General features: G+C 47.6%; 1 protein-coding gene across 1 annotated transcript; it reads right to left on the bottom strand.

The window, feature by feature from the left end:
- Positions 1–974: 974 nt before the first annotated feature.
- LOC146191134 (hemicentin-2-like) lies at positions 975–12,444 on the bottom strand. Its single transcript, XM_084600276.1, has 5 exons — positions 12,211–12,444; positions 9,772–9,930; positions 7,908–8,165; positions 6,436–6,614; positions 975–1,980 (listed from the first exon to the last, which is right to left on the bottom strand). The coding sequence occupies exons 1-5, from the start codon at positions 12,442–12,444 to the stop codon at positions 975–977; spliced, it is 1,836 nt and encodes a 611-aa protein (XP_084456402.1).
- Between the last annotated feature and the right edge of the window lie 4,740 nt (positions 12,445–17,184).

Below are 17,184 nucleotides of genomic sequence, written 5' to 3'. Positions count from 1 at the left end.
TCAGCTTGTAGAGGTTCGCGGTGGCGGATCGCGGATCACGTTAAGCTAAATCTCTCTAATGACTTAATTTGTAAGTACAAAATATTTTTAGGTGAAAGCGTCTTAGTGAGGACCCCCGTTAGACACTATTTGAGGCTGCTGGCGCTGGGGACTCCATATTCCTCCGGATGTCGACGTTCGAGCTGGACCCTCATTCCGTGCTGACGTGTCCGGTATCTCTTCTTTTTTTGACACGTCCAAAATGTGTGACACTCGCTTTAAATTTACATAAAAAAAGATAGCAAGTTACAACAAATGCAAGTGCGGAGATATATTAGAAATTAGAAATGGGAAATTTGATGTACCCGATGGGCGATACATGAAGCCGCAATTAGATGGTGTTTCGCAGAAATTTCCCGTGTATCTTCGACCGCCTGCTGTTTATTTACATGCGTTGACAAATAAAATAAAAAAGGACACTGATATGTTTTACCTACAACTAAATGCGGCCGCTGTGCCAGGATTCCATCCAATGACTTCATGCTCAGTCGCAGTTGCACCGCCGCGGGACTATACGGAAAGAAACGCGGGGTTCCTAACTATGAGGCGTTATCGTATCGGCAAAGTCACAAATGCCACAGCGAGAAGCCGACTATCCGTCCGGCCATCCATAACTACGGGGAATAGAGTTCTTTTCGGAGCAAGTATTTCTTAGTCAATTTTTTTTTTTATCTTTCACGGAGAAATCCAGCTTTTGCGGCATTGTCAACTTGGTTTTGCTGAGGACTAGCACATGCACAAGACATTCAGCTTATAGTGTGCGTTTCAAAAACGCCAAAACATTCCTGCTCCAAGAGAGCCACGAGACTACATAACTGCGCTCGCCCAGATAATCCAAGACCTGAAGAGGTCGCCACCGAAAGAGGCATAAAAGAGCCAGCTTTATTGCACCCTTCGAACGCTTCCCATCACCCCTAGTGGCCATAACTGGCTGGTTACACAACTGTCGGTGCAGGCGGTGGCTGTTCCCCTTGAGCAACGGGTACGACAGCAGCACCCTCCTGCCCAGGCTGGCCTTCTTGTCCAGGCTGACCCTCCTGACCTGGCTGGCCCTCCTGACCTGGCTGGCCTTCCTGACCTAGCTGACCCTCCTGGCCGGGCTGACCCTCCTGGCCGGGTTGGCCCTGCTGGCCTTCGGCGCCGGGAGCAGGGTCTGCTCCTTCTTCGGCACCCGCGCCCTCCGCAGCTGGCGTGGCACTGTGCAGCGCTTTTTGCTCCATTGTGTAGATGATGGCGCACAAGATTATCACCTCGATGCAGATACCTACAAAGGGAACAAGGGCCGCGTACTTGCCCTTGACCTTCACCTCGTGCTCAAAGACGAACTGGTCGCTCGGGCTCTTCAACGTGCACGTGTACTTGCCTTCGTCTTCCGTCTTGAGCGGACTGAAGCGAAGCTTGGCATTTTTGACCTCCTTGTACTCCTCGAGGAAGACATTTTCGCTGAGCGCCAGCTCTTCTCCGTTTTTGGTCCAGGTCAGGTCATCCGGGTGTGGGAAGCCCTCTACGGCGATCGCGATGAACGCCTCTTTGCCTTCGACCCAGGCGGATGGCGCAGTCGACTCGTGCTCGTCCAGCACGGCCGACAACTTATAGTTGACCATGATAACGGCCTCGTCGCTCCCGCTTGCCGAGCATTTGTAACTGCCTGCGTCGTCTATGGTGGGGCTCTCTATCGACAGTGTCGACGTGCCGTTCTCCAGCTTCCCTAGCCGCGGGTCGTCGGCGGCGATGGGCTTGTCGTCTTTCGACCACGTGAAAGTGGCTGTTCCGCTCCCAGCGTCGCAGCTCAGTATGATCGGCTCGCCCGGAATGATCATCTTGCCGCTCCCCGCGGTCTCCTCGTTTGTGGTGACGGCCAGTATGCTGACCAGCAACTGGGTCGACACTTGAGATGCCAGCCGGTCTCCACAATGTGTATGCGACGCTTGACACGTGTACCTACGCCATGGGTTAAGCGGTATACTCAACCAACCTACGCAGTCGCGCGTCCATTGCACAAGCTTTGTTAATTACCGAATGGAAGCGGTCGGTGTGTTTGTCCCCCTCCAAGGGAAAACTTTTCTTATAACCGATCTCAATCAACTTCTCGTTCACCGAATGAGAGCACATACCTTGTATCGATGCGGGCCGATCGAGCGCTTGAGTCTGTTATTAACAGTGGAGGCACGCCCTGTGGGGCTTTCGGGCCATCTGCTTTAGAAAGCCGTGTGCCATCTATGTACGCTGATGGGCTCGTTCAGGTCATATTTCGCTTTTCTAATAGGAGACACCATGGTTAAAATTTCTGGTACCCTATATAAATTAGGACACTATATTCCTCCCTTCCGTGCGATGGGGCGTGCCTCCAATCTTCAGGACAGCAGCAGGCCCACGGACTGCCCGCATCGCCATGGGCTCGCCTGATCCATTTCATATTACTTCTAGCTCTTGTGTTTTTCTTCCCAGTGTTTTGGCCTTTAGCAGTGTGCCGTGAACGCGGGTTGTGAGCGCACCTCGAGTGACTGTTCGAAACTAATTATGTCGCTCTGCAGGCTCTGCGGCTCTAACGCTGCATCGGAGAGCAGGATTCGTTTGACTATGTACGTGATGGCAACAACTGGTTGCAACGAACTAAGAGCCGTTAAGGAGCAACCTGGGTCGAGATGATGTGCTCCGTGAATGCTTCATCCACCTTCGTGTCGAGTTGCGTGATTTAACCATTGGGCTAGCCGGGCCACCAGCACTTTTCCGCGTGTGTAGTCTTCGACATTAAGGGAAAAGCATGGAAAAGACATGGACAAAGCCACAAAAGCTTATGTTACTGGCGCGGAACTTTAGCTTTATTCCCAAAGGTTTTAACCAAAGATATTCTACTAGATGAACTCATTTCTGCTCTATATTCCATCTAATCTCGGCTTGATCATGCACATAAAGTCGGCATTACATCATACAAAACCAAAGCTTGTTCGCAGCCATTCATTCCCCGCACATCAGCAGATTGGAATCACCTTTCCGGATTGACAGCCAGCATTCAAGACAACCTGCGATTCCGTGCCAACTTAGCTAAGATTGTACACTCAGGCTCTTAACAATTGTAGTCGATGCTATTTCAATTACAAACGTTATTTTTGCCTTGCAATTACAACAATATTCTTGCCATTGTAGCTAAAAATGTATAACCAGTAAAACGACGCTTGTATTTTTCAATTTTGTTCTTTAACCTCTGCTCAATTATTTTTAAGCCCACTCCCCTCTGAAATGCCCCTGGCCTTGAGAGTAATCATAAATTAAAAGAAAATAATAAAGAAGTCGCCAGCGTTAACATAAATACGAGCGGTAGAGAAGAGAGACCGACTGCATTTCTTCGTTGTTGCTTCGAGCACCTCGGACATTATTTTTCATTGCTACATCATGATTAATCTGCGTAATTAAAACATACCAGGCTTAAACAATAAAGGAAATTCACGAAGTTGATCGCGCCTTCATGAATCTCCGATTCCATAAATGGCGTTAGGTTAAGCTTCGCGTTTTTTTTTTGTTTTTTTTTAGTTGCATGGAAAGCCCATGAAATACATATAAGCCAGCTTAACTAACTTATTCACGCATGTTGATCATGCTGCTCTCAAAAGTAACCATGAGTGAACAAATTTGTTGCATGGCTCTACAGCCCGGATTCTTCTACAAAGGCGAATGTGGGCGGTAGGTAATTTTTTTTTCAAAGATCCCATATCCTCAGTGAACTTTTGCTATACGTATCTGGAGTACTTAAAAAAAATATAGTTCTATAGGGGTTGCACGTGCCGCTCAAGCCACATAAGGTGCTCCATCGGTACAAGATGCAGGGTGCTTAGATGTGTGCTTCCTAAGAGTGCTAAAGAGGCGGAAGGTGCAAATACATAAATACGGCGAGCTTTAGTTCAGCGCATTCTGTTCCTTCGCCACGCATATAGCGATTAATTCGCTTGCGGTTGCCAAATTTTCACTTTTCGAAGCAATACCCATTTGGTATCCTGTCCGTGTAAGTTAAGTTGCATTTCTCACAAGAACTCCGGGTAGGCTCATGCTGATTTCTGTTATTAAGAGGAAATCTTTACTAGCACTAACTTGTATTGCAGCGCGAACCACAAGAAGGGACGACGACAGACAGAGTGAAAAGAGCGCTGACTTCCAACTGTTTATTATTCTGATATGCCACGCATTTAACGTGTAGGCGACGTGTAGGCGATGAGCCTACACGTCGCCGCAGAAAACCTTGCGTGCCCGAGTTCCAAAAAAGCACAATCGTTGCTCGACACAATGATCAGTGTGTCAGGGAGATAATTGAGGCGGTGAACATTGATCGTACAGAGGAAAGGTGTGTAAGCATGCCATCAGTCGCACTAACCAAGAAAGAGCTGAAGTTTCTGGATCGATGGTGATTAGGGCCTTGTCCTATCGCCTATGTCTTTCATGCTGATTGCTTTTTCTGCTCTTTCCTGCTGAAGCTTCAAATGTGTATAAATGCGTGGCATATCAGAATAATAAACATTTGGAAGTCAGCGCTCTTTTCACTCTGACTGTCGTCGTCCCTTCTTGTGGTTCGCGCTGCAATACAAGTTAGATATAAACCAACTAGCCCGCCAAGCAACCGTTCTTTACTAGCACGCTTACATGCAAATTCATCAGGCGTTGTTGTTCTCCACACTCGACAGCGGCCAAAAAATACTTTCGGCATTAGGAGTCACTTAAAGAGCTCCATGTGGAGCCGCATCTCCCCTGTATCGCATGAAAGTTGTGAAACAACTACCTTCGTGCAGCATTCCGGGTGGTTTCACACGATATCGCTTCCAAATGAGCGCGCATCTGCTAGTGAAGATGGAAGCTAGTTTGTGACAGGGATACGAACCGGCAACGCATATACTTCTAATTGTATGCCTTAATAACCTCCCCACGCGGCATGACGTGCGCAGCTGGAGTTGCCTGAAGAGAGGTGGAAAAGACATCATCAGAGAAGGCGGATAAGGGGAGAGGGCGTCGTCAGAGAAGCGTTAAGAATACAGAGGGCATCACTCTGCCGATCACGTGGTGGCGCGCACTACAGGAGGAAGCGAGGGAGCAGTCTTCGCGGCAGCGAATCGCGCGATCCAGCGTTCTCCTCCACACACGAAAGCCGTCTCTGCTGAATTTGTTTTCAGGTTTAAGGCCTTCCGGTGGTGAAGTTTGGTGCGCTGCAAGCCCAATCCTACATGTAACTCCTCCAAAAAGTACTGTAAGAGTGTAATGTGAGACGGCCTTGCGGACCAGTTCTTTGAACAGAGCCAGGCTCGAACTTGTTGCTGCTGTGTACGGAAGAGCCATACAGCTTTAATCACAAATTAGTGGACCTGACAAGTGACAGACCCGAAATAAATACCTCAATCGGCCCTTTGAAGATGACGGGACATGGCGCCCTGTACTCAAGCGTCCGATAACAAGAGAAATATCATAGGCCTAAACTTTCTTGGCTCACAGCAATAATCGGCAAAACCTGCATGGCATTGGCTGATCGGCACACATATTTCCACTGCAGTCTCCCGCCGGCTTGTTCCCCTGCAGCAACCACCCGCAAGACGCGCTATCTTCCGACTGCTTTAGAATCATCGGTGTCCACTGTAGCCCTCTAATTTTCCGTGACATCCTCCATTCGACATCTCCCTCCTCTTCCCTCCAATTGGAGGGATCATTTTCCTCTCTTTTTACCACCTGTCAGTGGTGTCAGGTTATCTATATATTTACTTCAACCGCGATTTGATTTCCATTCAGTCGATGCAGTGCACTGATATAATCAAATCATTTAACAAAAGTTTTACGGCTGACGCTGTAGATTTCTTAGTATAAAGTAGTTCGATATGGCTACAAGAGTCCTAGCTCTAACAGATTTCGTACTAAAAAGAAAACACGTTTTAATGAGGCACTGATGAGAAATTCGCACGAACAATTGGACGACCCATGATATTAGAGAGATTTAGCTTACCGTGATTCGCGATCCGCTACCGTGATCCGCTACCGCGCGTTCCATTGCGCATGCCCAGATCCCCTTGACGCTGATAGATGGCGCCACATACTTGATGTCGGCACATAGACCTGCCGCGTCGGGACCAATCAGCTTGTAGAGGTTCGCGGTGGCGGATCGCGGATCGCGGTAAGCTAAATCTCTCTATTGTATTGTGGGTTTAACGCCCCGACATCGAACGCGAGCTATGAATACCGGTGCCTCGTAGCGAAGGGCTCCCGTTCAATTTGTACAACCTGGTTTCTCTAACTGATGTACAGCGACATCGATTAGTGTGAATGATACCGTCTTCTCACAACAATTATTCAAACAGCTGACGCCATTAAAGGCTGATTGAGGCCCAGGGGGCCCAAGAGAGCGGCAGTCGCGCAAAGCTGACAAACCTGTTGCGATCTCCGAGGTTCACGCGACGGATGGTGAGCTTAGCGTTCTCGACGTTATTCTTTCCCGTCGCCAGTAGAATCCGCTCGGATGGAATGAGCGGCGCGTCCCCCAGGTACCAGGAAACTCGAGGCATGGGACGAGTGTCTATATTGCACCAAAGGTTAACGGTGCTGTTCACCTTGAAAAACAAAAAATGATTGTACAATTTGGATCCGCAGATTCAAAGTTGGGAACCTTTAATTTCCGCTCAACTCCATTGACAGTGGGCTGCATTCAAATTATTGATGTTATCTTTATGTCTTTTGTTTTTGTAGCACCGCATCAATTCATTTTTTTTTTTGTGCCCTGGTCATGTACTATTGTTTCCAATTCATGTATCTTGTGCTTGTATTTCAATTACTCTACGTCTTGTATGCCCCTCCTGCCTGGCCGTCGCCCGCAGTATCTTATAAATAAATAAATAAATAAATAAATAAATAAATAAATAAATAAATAAATAAATAAATAAATAAATTAATTAATTAATTAATTAATTACGAAGTACAAGATTTTTTTTTCAGAGACAGAAATAGTTTTTATAGAGTTGAAAGCAACCTACCACAAATAATCTTCATCAAGTTTTCCAAACATCTGCTCTGCTACCGTTTTTGCGTTTTGTTACAATACATATGGTCAAATTCTCATCTGGGTACATAACCTGCCACAATGTTTAATAGACGTCAATAAATTCTCTTCCTCATCTACTGTTCGTATTCTTAGTAAATTATACAACGTACAAAAACATTGGCGCACTCTAGATCTCCATTGCTTTCCCAGTCGAAGAATAAACTATGAACCTGGCAGGTGCTGAAACCTGTGATCTTAACAGATAAGCGCACCCCTGCGTTTAAAAAATCTTGAAACTATTCGCAGTCCTCCGTTTTCATATCTGTCCTTGGCAGTAAAAGGTACTTTTTCAAGGGTCTATTAAACTCCTTTCGAATCATTAAGATCCACAAAGTAGAAGTTCCCAGACGCCAAGCTTGTCGTCATCTGCAGGAGGCGAGCGGCTGAAGAAGCCTTAGATGCGATAAACACCGCTCTGAGCCAATGGTCAGTCCTGTCCCAGAGATTCTAGTGCTGACGACCGTTAAGAAATGAGTCAGATATGGAACTGAACAGCCCTGATCAGTTTCAAGTATGGCGAGGCCACAGTCAACTGTTGTCTTGATGTGAGCTGATACCGACACTATTTGACCTACGCGTGGTCTAATCAAACCATATTGGGGTGCTGCACTGGTCCAAAAAATGAAAAAAAAAAAAAAATCTTCCGATCCATATTTGTTCATTCAGGCCCATATATACCCAGATGTAGCTTATTGGCCCCTGATATATGACACTTGGCTCTATATAATATACAGCAGAGACCAGGGTCAAATATGGCCTTTTTGTAAGAGTTTGTTCTAAATGTTTCGAGCAATCCCAGATTCACCTTGGCCGTCTGAAACTCGGGCATCGGTTCGATGGCGATGGGGGCGGTGACGCGCACGCTGAGGCCAGAGCCTCCGCTCGCTAGACACGTGTAGGTGCCAGCGTCAGATGTCTGCGCGTCCTGGATGACCAACCGCCCCGGCTCGATATGGTAGCGCTCGCGGAAGTCGTGGTACAGCGCATCGTCGTCCTTGTACCAAGTGACCGAGCGGCCTGTTCCGGACAGCTCGCACGGTATCTCCAGAGATTTGTTGGGTGCCTGCCGGAACATGTATTTATTTGCTAGCGCCTTACCCAGCATAAGAAGCACTGCTCTCACAATTAAAATTCCCGTTAGTATACGCTTCCAGACTGTCATCTATAACACGTGCGGTATGGTTGTCGTCCTGGTACTACTGATATGATCAAGACAAACGTCGAAATATGGGTGCGCCAACTGCATTGAATATACGGAACACAGATGACACGATGAGTAACACGAAGGCATGGACGGAGGCTTGGGTGATTGCGCTGAAACCTAGCCTGTATTATCTCTCATCACAATTATTTCGCTTTATTTGAGATTGAAAATCTTTATTTATTTGTAGTGGTCTACAGCAGCTACTTGTATATCATTAGTTAATCAGAGAACTGATTAGGCATCTACATCAGCATCGTATACAGCTTCGAGTTACAGCATCTCTGGGTGTTGGAAAGATGTAAAAAAAAAAAAAAATTGGCTGTGGTTTCACAGTCTGTTCGATGTAAGATGTTGAGCATGCATAAATCATTCATGTGGTAGGATACAACCTAAAAAAAAACAGCAGTTTATAACTATGGCTTATGGTACTAGGCGTGTTTATTACTCACCTGAACAGTAAACAAAATTAGTTTTTGAAATTTGGCCAGACGAAACAAGCAAAAGGCACCAGAATCCTAGATCATATAATTTGGTCTCATGCTTAAGTTTTAAGATGAAAGGTGACCAGAAAGTATTCACTTGTCATAGTTTATCACTAATTACTAATTAAGAAGTAATTACTGATAAGGCATGATCTGATTATTAAGCCCGTTTTCCTGTCACTTCTGTGACCAGAAAAATACTCACTTGTTAGTTAACCACTAACATATTACTAATTAATCACTAATTAGAAAATGAGTACTAATTACAAGTACTGATTGGAATAGAGCACGAATTATAAATTGACCGCTAATTAATAATTAAACGCCACTGCGCCTCGGCGGAGGGGTTGAGAGGTGTATTGGCTCTTCAGATCTCTCTCCGGACGTCGTGCCAAGGGGGACGCGAGATGTGCTTTCGCACTATCGCACGTAACGATACTTAAGTTCCCCTTAAATATTTATTTATGCAATTAAGAAAGCTTTACCAGCGTACTATTTTCTGTCACCGAGGAATTGTATGCGGCGGTCATTGAAGGCTTGGGTTGTATCCGACTATAGCAATTATGCGTGAAAGTTGGCAAACGCAGCATTCGCGTGAGTTGTGTACCGATGTTTGTCGAAGCGCACATTTGTCAAATTCTAGAAACCTGAAACAATAGTGCCGCGCAGTGAATTTAAATGATATTCATTTTTTTTTTGGTCGTGGCCATTAATTTCAACGTCGTAAATAGGAGATTTCAGAAACTAGTGAGCAATGTTAGCTTCTCAAGAGTTGGCGCTATACGGGGACGCAAAGAGCAATTCTGAGTTTGTTCTCTCGGCAAATGTAAAGCCACGAGCAGTTTCTTCTCGTTCGTACACCTCCACAGCAGCTGCCTTTTTATTGGCGACACAAAGGGTTCGTTTTACCAAGCATGTTAATTGTATCGCGAAATCAGTAAAGGAAAGCCTCATGACTCCTGCTTGTTGCGAAGACCACAAACCAGGGGATGGCACTCTCGCTGACTGTCCCTCCGCGCAAGCGCGCTGCCCTGGACAAGACCGGGCAGCACGCGTAGCCTATGCGCGTCGTAGAGGCCCAGTCCGCATGAGTAGTCGCCGGAGTGACCAGGTAGGGCGTGCGCCACGTATAGGGTGTTCATCTGCAAGGTGAAAGAGAAAGGAGGTGAGCTCGCCGAAAGCTGCATGAACTCGCGAGTACTGACTCCACGTTGTACAGTGGTATGCTGATTTACCCCCTGGGGGGAGCAGGCCTAGCAAAACATCTTTCTTATGTCTCAATCCGACGTTTACTTCGGTAGGTCTTTGCCGAATATCGTGAAACCACGCTCTGCTAGTTTCCATTATCCCTTGCAGACCACAGAGAGTTCCAGGACCGCGCTGTCAGAACTCAAGCCCCGCAAAATAGTTTCAAAAAGCGTATCATTTACATGGTTCTAGAAAGCACAAAAATAAAAATTACAAGGGTTCAACGCTGCTGAACCAAATATTGAGCGAAATCATTAGCTGCGGGTGACCGAGCGTTCTTCTTCTCTTTTTTCTCTTCCTCAGCCCAATAAAGCCCCGCTTTAACCAACCCATATGAACGTGCCTTAGTGGCCTATAGGGGTAACGTGAATGCCAGGAACCTAGCAGGCTGATACTGACATAGCCGTCCCATGTGAAACGAGAGACCAAAGTTGGCAGCTACTGCCAGCCCGTGTGTCACGTGGGGTGTGACGTCACAGCGTCACGTGGGTAAGAAGTAACTGCTGCCGGGTCACGCGAAGACTTGAAAATGCGAGTAGTATTGCCTTCGCAATAAAAGATACCCTGCCAGTGCCCTCTGTTACGATATTTGTTCATTTCCAACAAACGATTATTGTTCAGCAATCATGAACGAAAAGCTGCATGCTACCACTGAACGTAGTCTATAAGAAGCAAGATTCATGATTTCCCGAAAAGGAAACATTTCTACCTGTAGCACTGATAGCGAGACGCCAGAATTTCGCCATCTCTTTACATTCATATCTCTCGTTTGCGACAGCTTTAGTGTCGTAGTAAGATATTAATCGATGGATTTACTAAGAGGCTGAGAAACACCAAAGTAATCAAGAAAGGCTGGCCGCCAAGAAAGCGTTTCTCAGAAGACCTGCCCATGCAGCTTTACTGGGATATCTGCACGTCGCATGGACTCAATTATATTTAATCTATAGTAACACTGTAGAGAGGAAATCAGAGACGATGGTCGAACCGCTTCTCGGTAGTTTACGAATGACTATTACCGGAGCAGATGCTTCGACTGCCAGGGTGCTAAACGCATGCTGCTGTTGGCCCGTTCTTCTTGCTCATACAACATGGCCACATACGACTTTACGGCCGCCGTGACTGCGGGAGGTCGCGCCACGTGTGCACAGAATACATCAGCACTACTCTTCGCATTCTCCCTGTTTGCATTTTACTTTGTTCTTCGTGGAGCAGCTATGCCTGAGCCTTACTCCGCCCGGCCTTTTCATTTCTACGTACTTACATTAAAGACATCTCTCTCTCTCTCTCTTTACAAGTTTGAAACCAGATATGCCCGACTGAATAACAGCATCTCACCGAGCCAACAGCCAGAAGAGCAAGCACATTTAGCCCTGGTCCCGTAGGCAGACGTTCAAGAGATGCAAGTTAACATAGGAAATGTAAGTGAGCGAGGCGGACATGCCGGGGTGGTGCAGCGGTTAGGGCGCTCCACTATACTGTGCCCAAGGAAGCGGGATCGAATCCCGGCCTCTGCGGCTGCGTTTCGTTGGAGGCGAAACGGAGTGGCGTCCGTGTGCCATGCGATGTCAGTGCACGTTAAAGAACCCCTGGTAGTCAAAATTTCCGTAGCGCTCCTCTACGGCGTTTCTCATAGCTTGAGTCGCTTTGGGACGTTAAACCCCACACACTAAACCGAAACAAGCAGACATGCCGGAAATTGGACCAAGTATAATGGAGCAGTGTTGATAATCTGGGCTACAGTGACTGTTCACGGAACTAGTTCGGCCATCAGCGCCACCAGAAGGCAGATCAGATAAAATGAAAGGAAGAGGGTCGTTATGGTACCGTGCGCAAATTGTAACGCCCTAAAGCAGCATATGAGCTGCGAAGAACGCTTTAGTAGAGGGCTTCGGATTAATTCCGGCCATCTGGAATTCTTTAACTTGCGTGTTGTAACGACGCCATCCAAGCGGGCATATTTACAATTCGTCTTCTCAGAAATACAGCCATCAAGGCTGAGAGTCAACCCTGCGACCACGGGTCCAAGCCAAAGCCACCGAGCCGCAGTGGCCGGTCGGCACTTAAAATGTGAGCTCCCATGCAGTGCCCTTATGCTACCCTGCTCTGCCGTCGTTCTCCGGTGTGTCAGACGCTCATACAAAAGGAACGAGCGAGGTTTCCGCGAAAGCGGTCACCTTGTCCCCACTGTCGGTGAGGTCTTCGTGGAAGAGGAAGTGGCCCCAGGACGGCAGCGGAAGCCCATCCTTGTGCCAGTTTGGCTGGACGTGCGGCTCGGTGACGCAAGCCACGAAGAAACTATCCCCCTCGACCACGTGCGCGTCGCCCAGGTACGTCATGACCCGGGCGCATTCGGTCGCCAGGACCTGCAACAGCAGCAGAAGCGCCGCGCACATCCGCACAGCAGCCATTGTAGCTTTCTTCTTAACCTTGCCGCAGAAGGAACGCTGGGAAAGCGCGCGCACTGCCGATGGCGATCGCGATACGGCAGCAGAAGCCGAGTCGGCGAATGAGGTCGTCTAGTGACTGGCCGCGACAATGAATCGGCTTTCCCGACAGCAGGGGAAGGCAAGGTCCTCGAGTGCAGTGCGCCGCGCGGTGCCGACAGGTAGATAAACAAACACAAAGGTGGTAAACAAGGCGAACGCTGCAGTTGCACTGATACGCGGCGAAATGCAGGCGCGCAGTGCTTCTTGCATGGCGAATGCGATGGAAATGACCCCCAACGTTTATACGCGATGGAAAATCAGCTATCGTCGCTGTATCCAAGGTTTTGCACATGAAATCCATGATGCCGCCAGGGCTACTGTAATTATGGAAGATTGTGTGCTACCTGTGAGGGAGATTACGAACGAAAGGACAAGTAAATAATAGAAAGTAGAGACGCAGGGTGCTCGCAAACCTTTGACTCACGCAGTGCAAGTCGAATGAAGGAAATCCATCACTGCATAAATGCCGGAGGCGACTAACCCAGCGGAAATGGGAGCACATTCACGGCTAAGCCTATCTGAAAGTGAAATATGCTTGCAGTTCGCCCCGAGTGTTTCAAAGCCACGCAGAACACAGCCCGGGGGCCATGCTAGCACGCAGGTTTCGTATAACTCACGAGCTACAACGTGTCAGAGCTGCAGACTTATGGTACATATATGAAAAGCTTGAAGTTATATAGTGTCGACTGCTTGAGGTTTTTGCTCTTATCATTCAATAAAACATTACATGTCTTAAATTCGAGTTAATGAATCTAGGGGGCGAAGAAGTGGTGTGCAGCACGCACACACTTACACACGAAATCAAAAAGCAAACTCAAGGGCGATATACTGTTTGCAGTCTTCCGCGTTGTCGTGAGCAGGTGTAAGCATCAGTTGCATGGTAAGGGAGGCCCATGGATCACGTCAGCCCCACACTGACGCACACATCATCATCAGGGACTTCCTAAAGAACATAGCCATGCCTTCAAGCGTGTCTGCTCTGCTTCGTTCCCTTGAGCAGCCTCAGCCGCCAGCAGCTTGGAGAGCTCGCGCGACATTTCTCGCCACTTTCGGTGTTTTACGTGACTCTCAGGCATTATTACTGAGCCGGGAATTGGCTACAGCCTCAAAGCTTTTGGAGAAATGGACGGAGGAACGGACGCCCCTCAAAAAAAAATTAGTTGTGGTTGAACTCATGGTTAAGCCTAGTTGAATTGCGAAAGCAACGGCGGAAGCTTCTTTTGCCTGCTACATTATTCCCCTGTCACGCCTATCAGTGTAAGGTGCTACATTATTGGGGACACTTAAGTGACTTAAGCTCATCCTTTAAGGGTATGACGTGAGAGCGTAAGCTATACCAGCCCACATATAAATGAGAAGGGTTCAATGCTGCTGAACCGAATTTGGAATGATAGCATTAGTTGCCGGTGACCGAGCGTTCTTCTTCTTCTTCTTCTTCTTCTTCTTCTTCTTCTTCTTCTTCTTCTTCTTCTTCTTCTTCTTCTTCTTCTTCTTCTTCGCGGCTGTTCAAGGTCAACCGTGGCGACCGGCCGTGAGCTACGCGACGGCTCGAAACCTATATATATACAGCTGAAAAGCCCTCTCTGCTCCTCTGCTTGGGTATACACCATCTGTTGTCAGGACAACAACCATAACGAGAGACGATATATGAGTTTAACTCGTTCTTCCGTGCAATAAAGGTGAAATTGAAAAATAAAAATGGTGGCGTTGGCCGAGCAATCTATAGCAGCGTGGTCACCAAAACGTCACCAACAGAGTGCATTACACTGCAAGTAACGGACGCTAACAAAGGGCGCAGCGATCGTCTTAGAAACGGTTAGTTAGGCAGACTCACTCCTTGCACACGTCGTTGTGGATATCAAACGGAAGAAGTGAGTGAGTGAGGGAAAAACTTTATTGAGTAGATTTAAGGGAAGGGGAACAGCCTCGGAAAGGGACAGTAGTTCACGACAGCTAGTGAGGCGCTGGAAGTGGTAAGGAAATGCGCCTCTTTAGAATAGATAGCAGCCGACGACTCGGATCACTAAAAGAAAACAACTAGAACTATCAGATTGGGTTAGAATTCAATCGGTAAGAACTGTCATGTCATGAACGACAGGTAATTTGTATCCCTCAAGAGGATAGTATAAAACAGCTGTATCTTATCGGTATTCACATATGAGGCAGAAACATGGAGGCTAATGAAAAGAGGAACCGTGCCGAATTGGTTAAGAAGCAATCGCAAGTTGATCCCATTCTACTATAAATCAAGAATAAATGGGCATAGGCAGGTCGTGCAATGCGAAGGCAAGATGACCGATGGTCTATAAGGGTGACAGAGTGGATATCAAAGAAAGAGAAGCGTAGCAAGAAGATGCAGAAAGTTAAATGGCCGCATGAGATTAATACTTACGTTGCAGGAATCAGATGGGTGTATCTGGTACCAGAGCTGGGTAATTGGATAGATACGGGAGGTATTCGCCCAACCGTGAATACAGTCAGGCTGGTGATGATGATGATGACGACTAACTTCACCCATTTGAATTTGTTACCGTTTCGGTTGCATTATCAAGCGATTTAGAGCCCGAATCGCATTTTAAGTGTTTTCATACGGGCAAGGAGGAGGTTCGGCCGTCAAAAATCGCATCGCATCGTCAAAAGTAACATTCACAGAGCGTTGACGTCCACGACGCTACTCAGGCTGTGAGGGACGGCATAGCGGAGAACAGCAAATTTCGACTCCCTGAGGCTTCTAAACGCGCACTAACAACTCACAGTACACGGGTGCCTTGCTTTCGCGCCGCCGCGGGGAAGATTGAAGCCGTGACCTTGGGATCCGCCGTCAATAGCCGTAACCACTGATCCATGGCGGTGGAGCGCCTGACAAATGGTGCTTCGACACAAAACTATCGTATTTATCTGGAATGTAATGCGACCACGAATGTGACGTGAGGGTCGTTCTTGCTGGCGCGAAAGAATCAAATTAATAGGTTATTAAATTGTATTGATTTGGTCATAACACGAGGAGGGTCTTTTCTTTTGTATTATCAGCCAACAAAAAGTAAAAAAAAAAAAAAAAAAAGAACTACCGTCGTAGTAATGACGGGAAACTCCCTCTCTTTTCCTCCTTCCACCTCGCTAACAAATTGGACGAACTCCCGCCGGGATCGGTCGCCTACACCGATGCAGCGATCGGGAAAGAAGGCGACGTAACCTCGGTCGCCCTATTAGACACCGGGATCGCCATAGGAATCGAAAGAAACCGAGATCTACCGCCGGTAGAGGCGGAGGAGATTGCAATAGCCATTGCCATTGCACGACCAGGCGTGAAACACGTCATCAGCGATAGCAAAGCGGCGGTTAGGAATTTTAGCAAGGGTAGAGTCAGCAATCGTGCTGCAAAAATTCTGAACGAGTCGTCTCTCGCCGAAAGCGTGACCATAATCTGGACCCCAGCACACGCCGGTCTCGCCGGCAGCGAGGCTGCCCACATGCTCGCCCGCTCCTCGCTACCTCGGGGTGCTGCGAACGCCTCCACAAGAACATCTAAAAGCAAAGAATGTATTGGTACGTTTAGGGATGTAACCGACAACCTGAAGAAAGACCGGGGGATATATCCGCCACCGGATAGATCCCTGAGTAAAAAGGAATCATACGACTGGAGAAGACTCCAAGCTCGAAATTTCTTTTCGCCCCTGTGGAGGAGTTGGACGGGTGCCAGAGGGCGGAAGAGGGACGGTGCAGAAACCGAAATTCGTAAATTTTGCGGCCACGTGGCAACATTAGATCACATAATATGGAGATGCGTTCGTGCCCCAGGGCGCAACGCGATTAAAACTAGCGGTGAATGGGAGACCACGCTAAGAAGCTCTGACGAAAATACTCAGCGATTCGCCGTCCGCCTGGCGGCCGAAGCTGAAGACCTCTTCTCCTAGACGGGGCCGGGTGTCCTCTGACTGCGGTGCGACAGACTGCCTCCCCGGACGCCTACGTGCGGACCCGGAGGTGGCTGCCGCGCCATATTCGGCGGAAATAAATGTTCTTCCTCCTCCTCCTCCCTCTCTTTCTCTCTCAAATTCCGACTTTTCTGCGTGTGAGGTCGGCGCCTTTCGAACCCATTATGTTTGGAAAATAGGGTTTTTCTTTGTTTTCTTTTTATTGAAGAGCGCAGTGTTTGTCGTGTGCGCTTCTTTTCAGCCCTCGTCCCTTTCGGGCGGCATTTCCGTTGGCTGCTGTTGATGTAGAATAAAGCAAAAATGTCCTCTACTTTTCACCAGCAGTTTGCGGACTATAACTCTCCCGCCGATTACAGCCTTCAACATGATGCAGTTTGTCGTCCCAACGTTGTGTTCTTGGTGCACTCGAGGAAAGAGGAAAATAGGTCTGTAATGCTAAGTACTACACGATTTGCGGAACGATATACGTTTAATTAGCAACGACGACTTCATTAGTACGGCAAGTAACTGAGCTAATTTACACTTGATGAAAGTGATGTTACAGCATGAAAGGGTCAAAGACAGAAATATAACAGCATCATTAGCGTTGTTTTCTTCCTTTTCTGTAGGAATTCCTTGACTGCTTCACCATATGAGTTGCATAGACTGCCACGTCTAGAAGCGGTTTACCATGATTTGATTCCATATGAGGGCAGAAAGACTGTTTGGTGTATAATCAACACCTCAG

Source organism: Amblyomma maculatum, chromosome 4 (assembly GCF_055883805.1).
Source record: "Amblyomma maculatum isolate TAMU_Amacu chromosome 4, ASM5588380v1, whole genome shotgun sequence".
NCBI classification, from domain to species: Eukaryota; Metazoa; Arthropoda; class Arachnida; order Ixodida; family Ixodidae; genus Amblyomma; species Amblyomma maculatum.
This window is presented reverse-complemented; position numbering and strand designations above follow the sequence as displayed.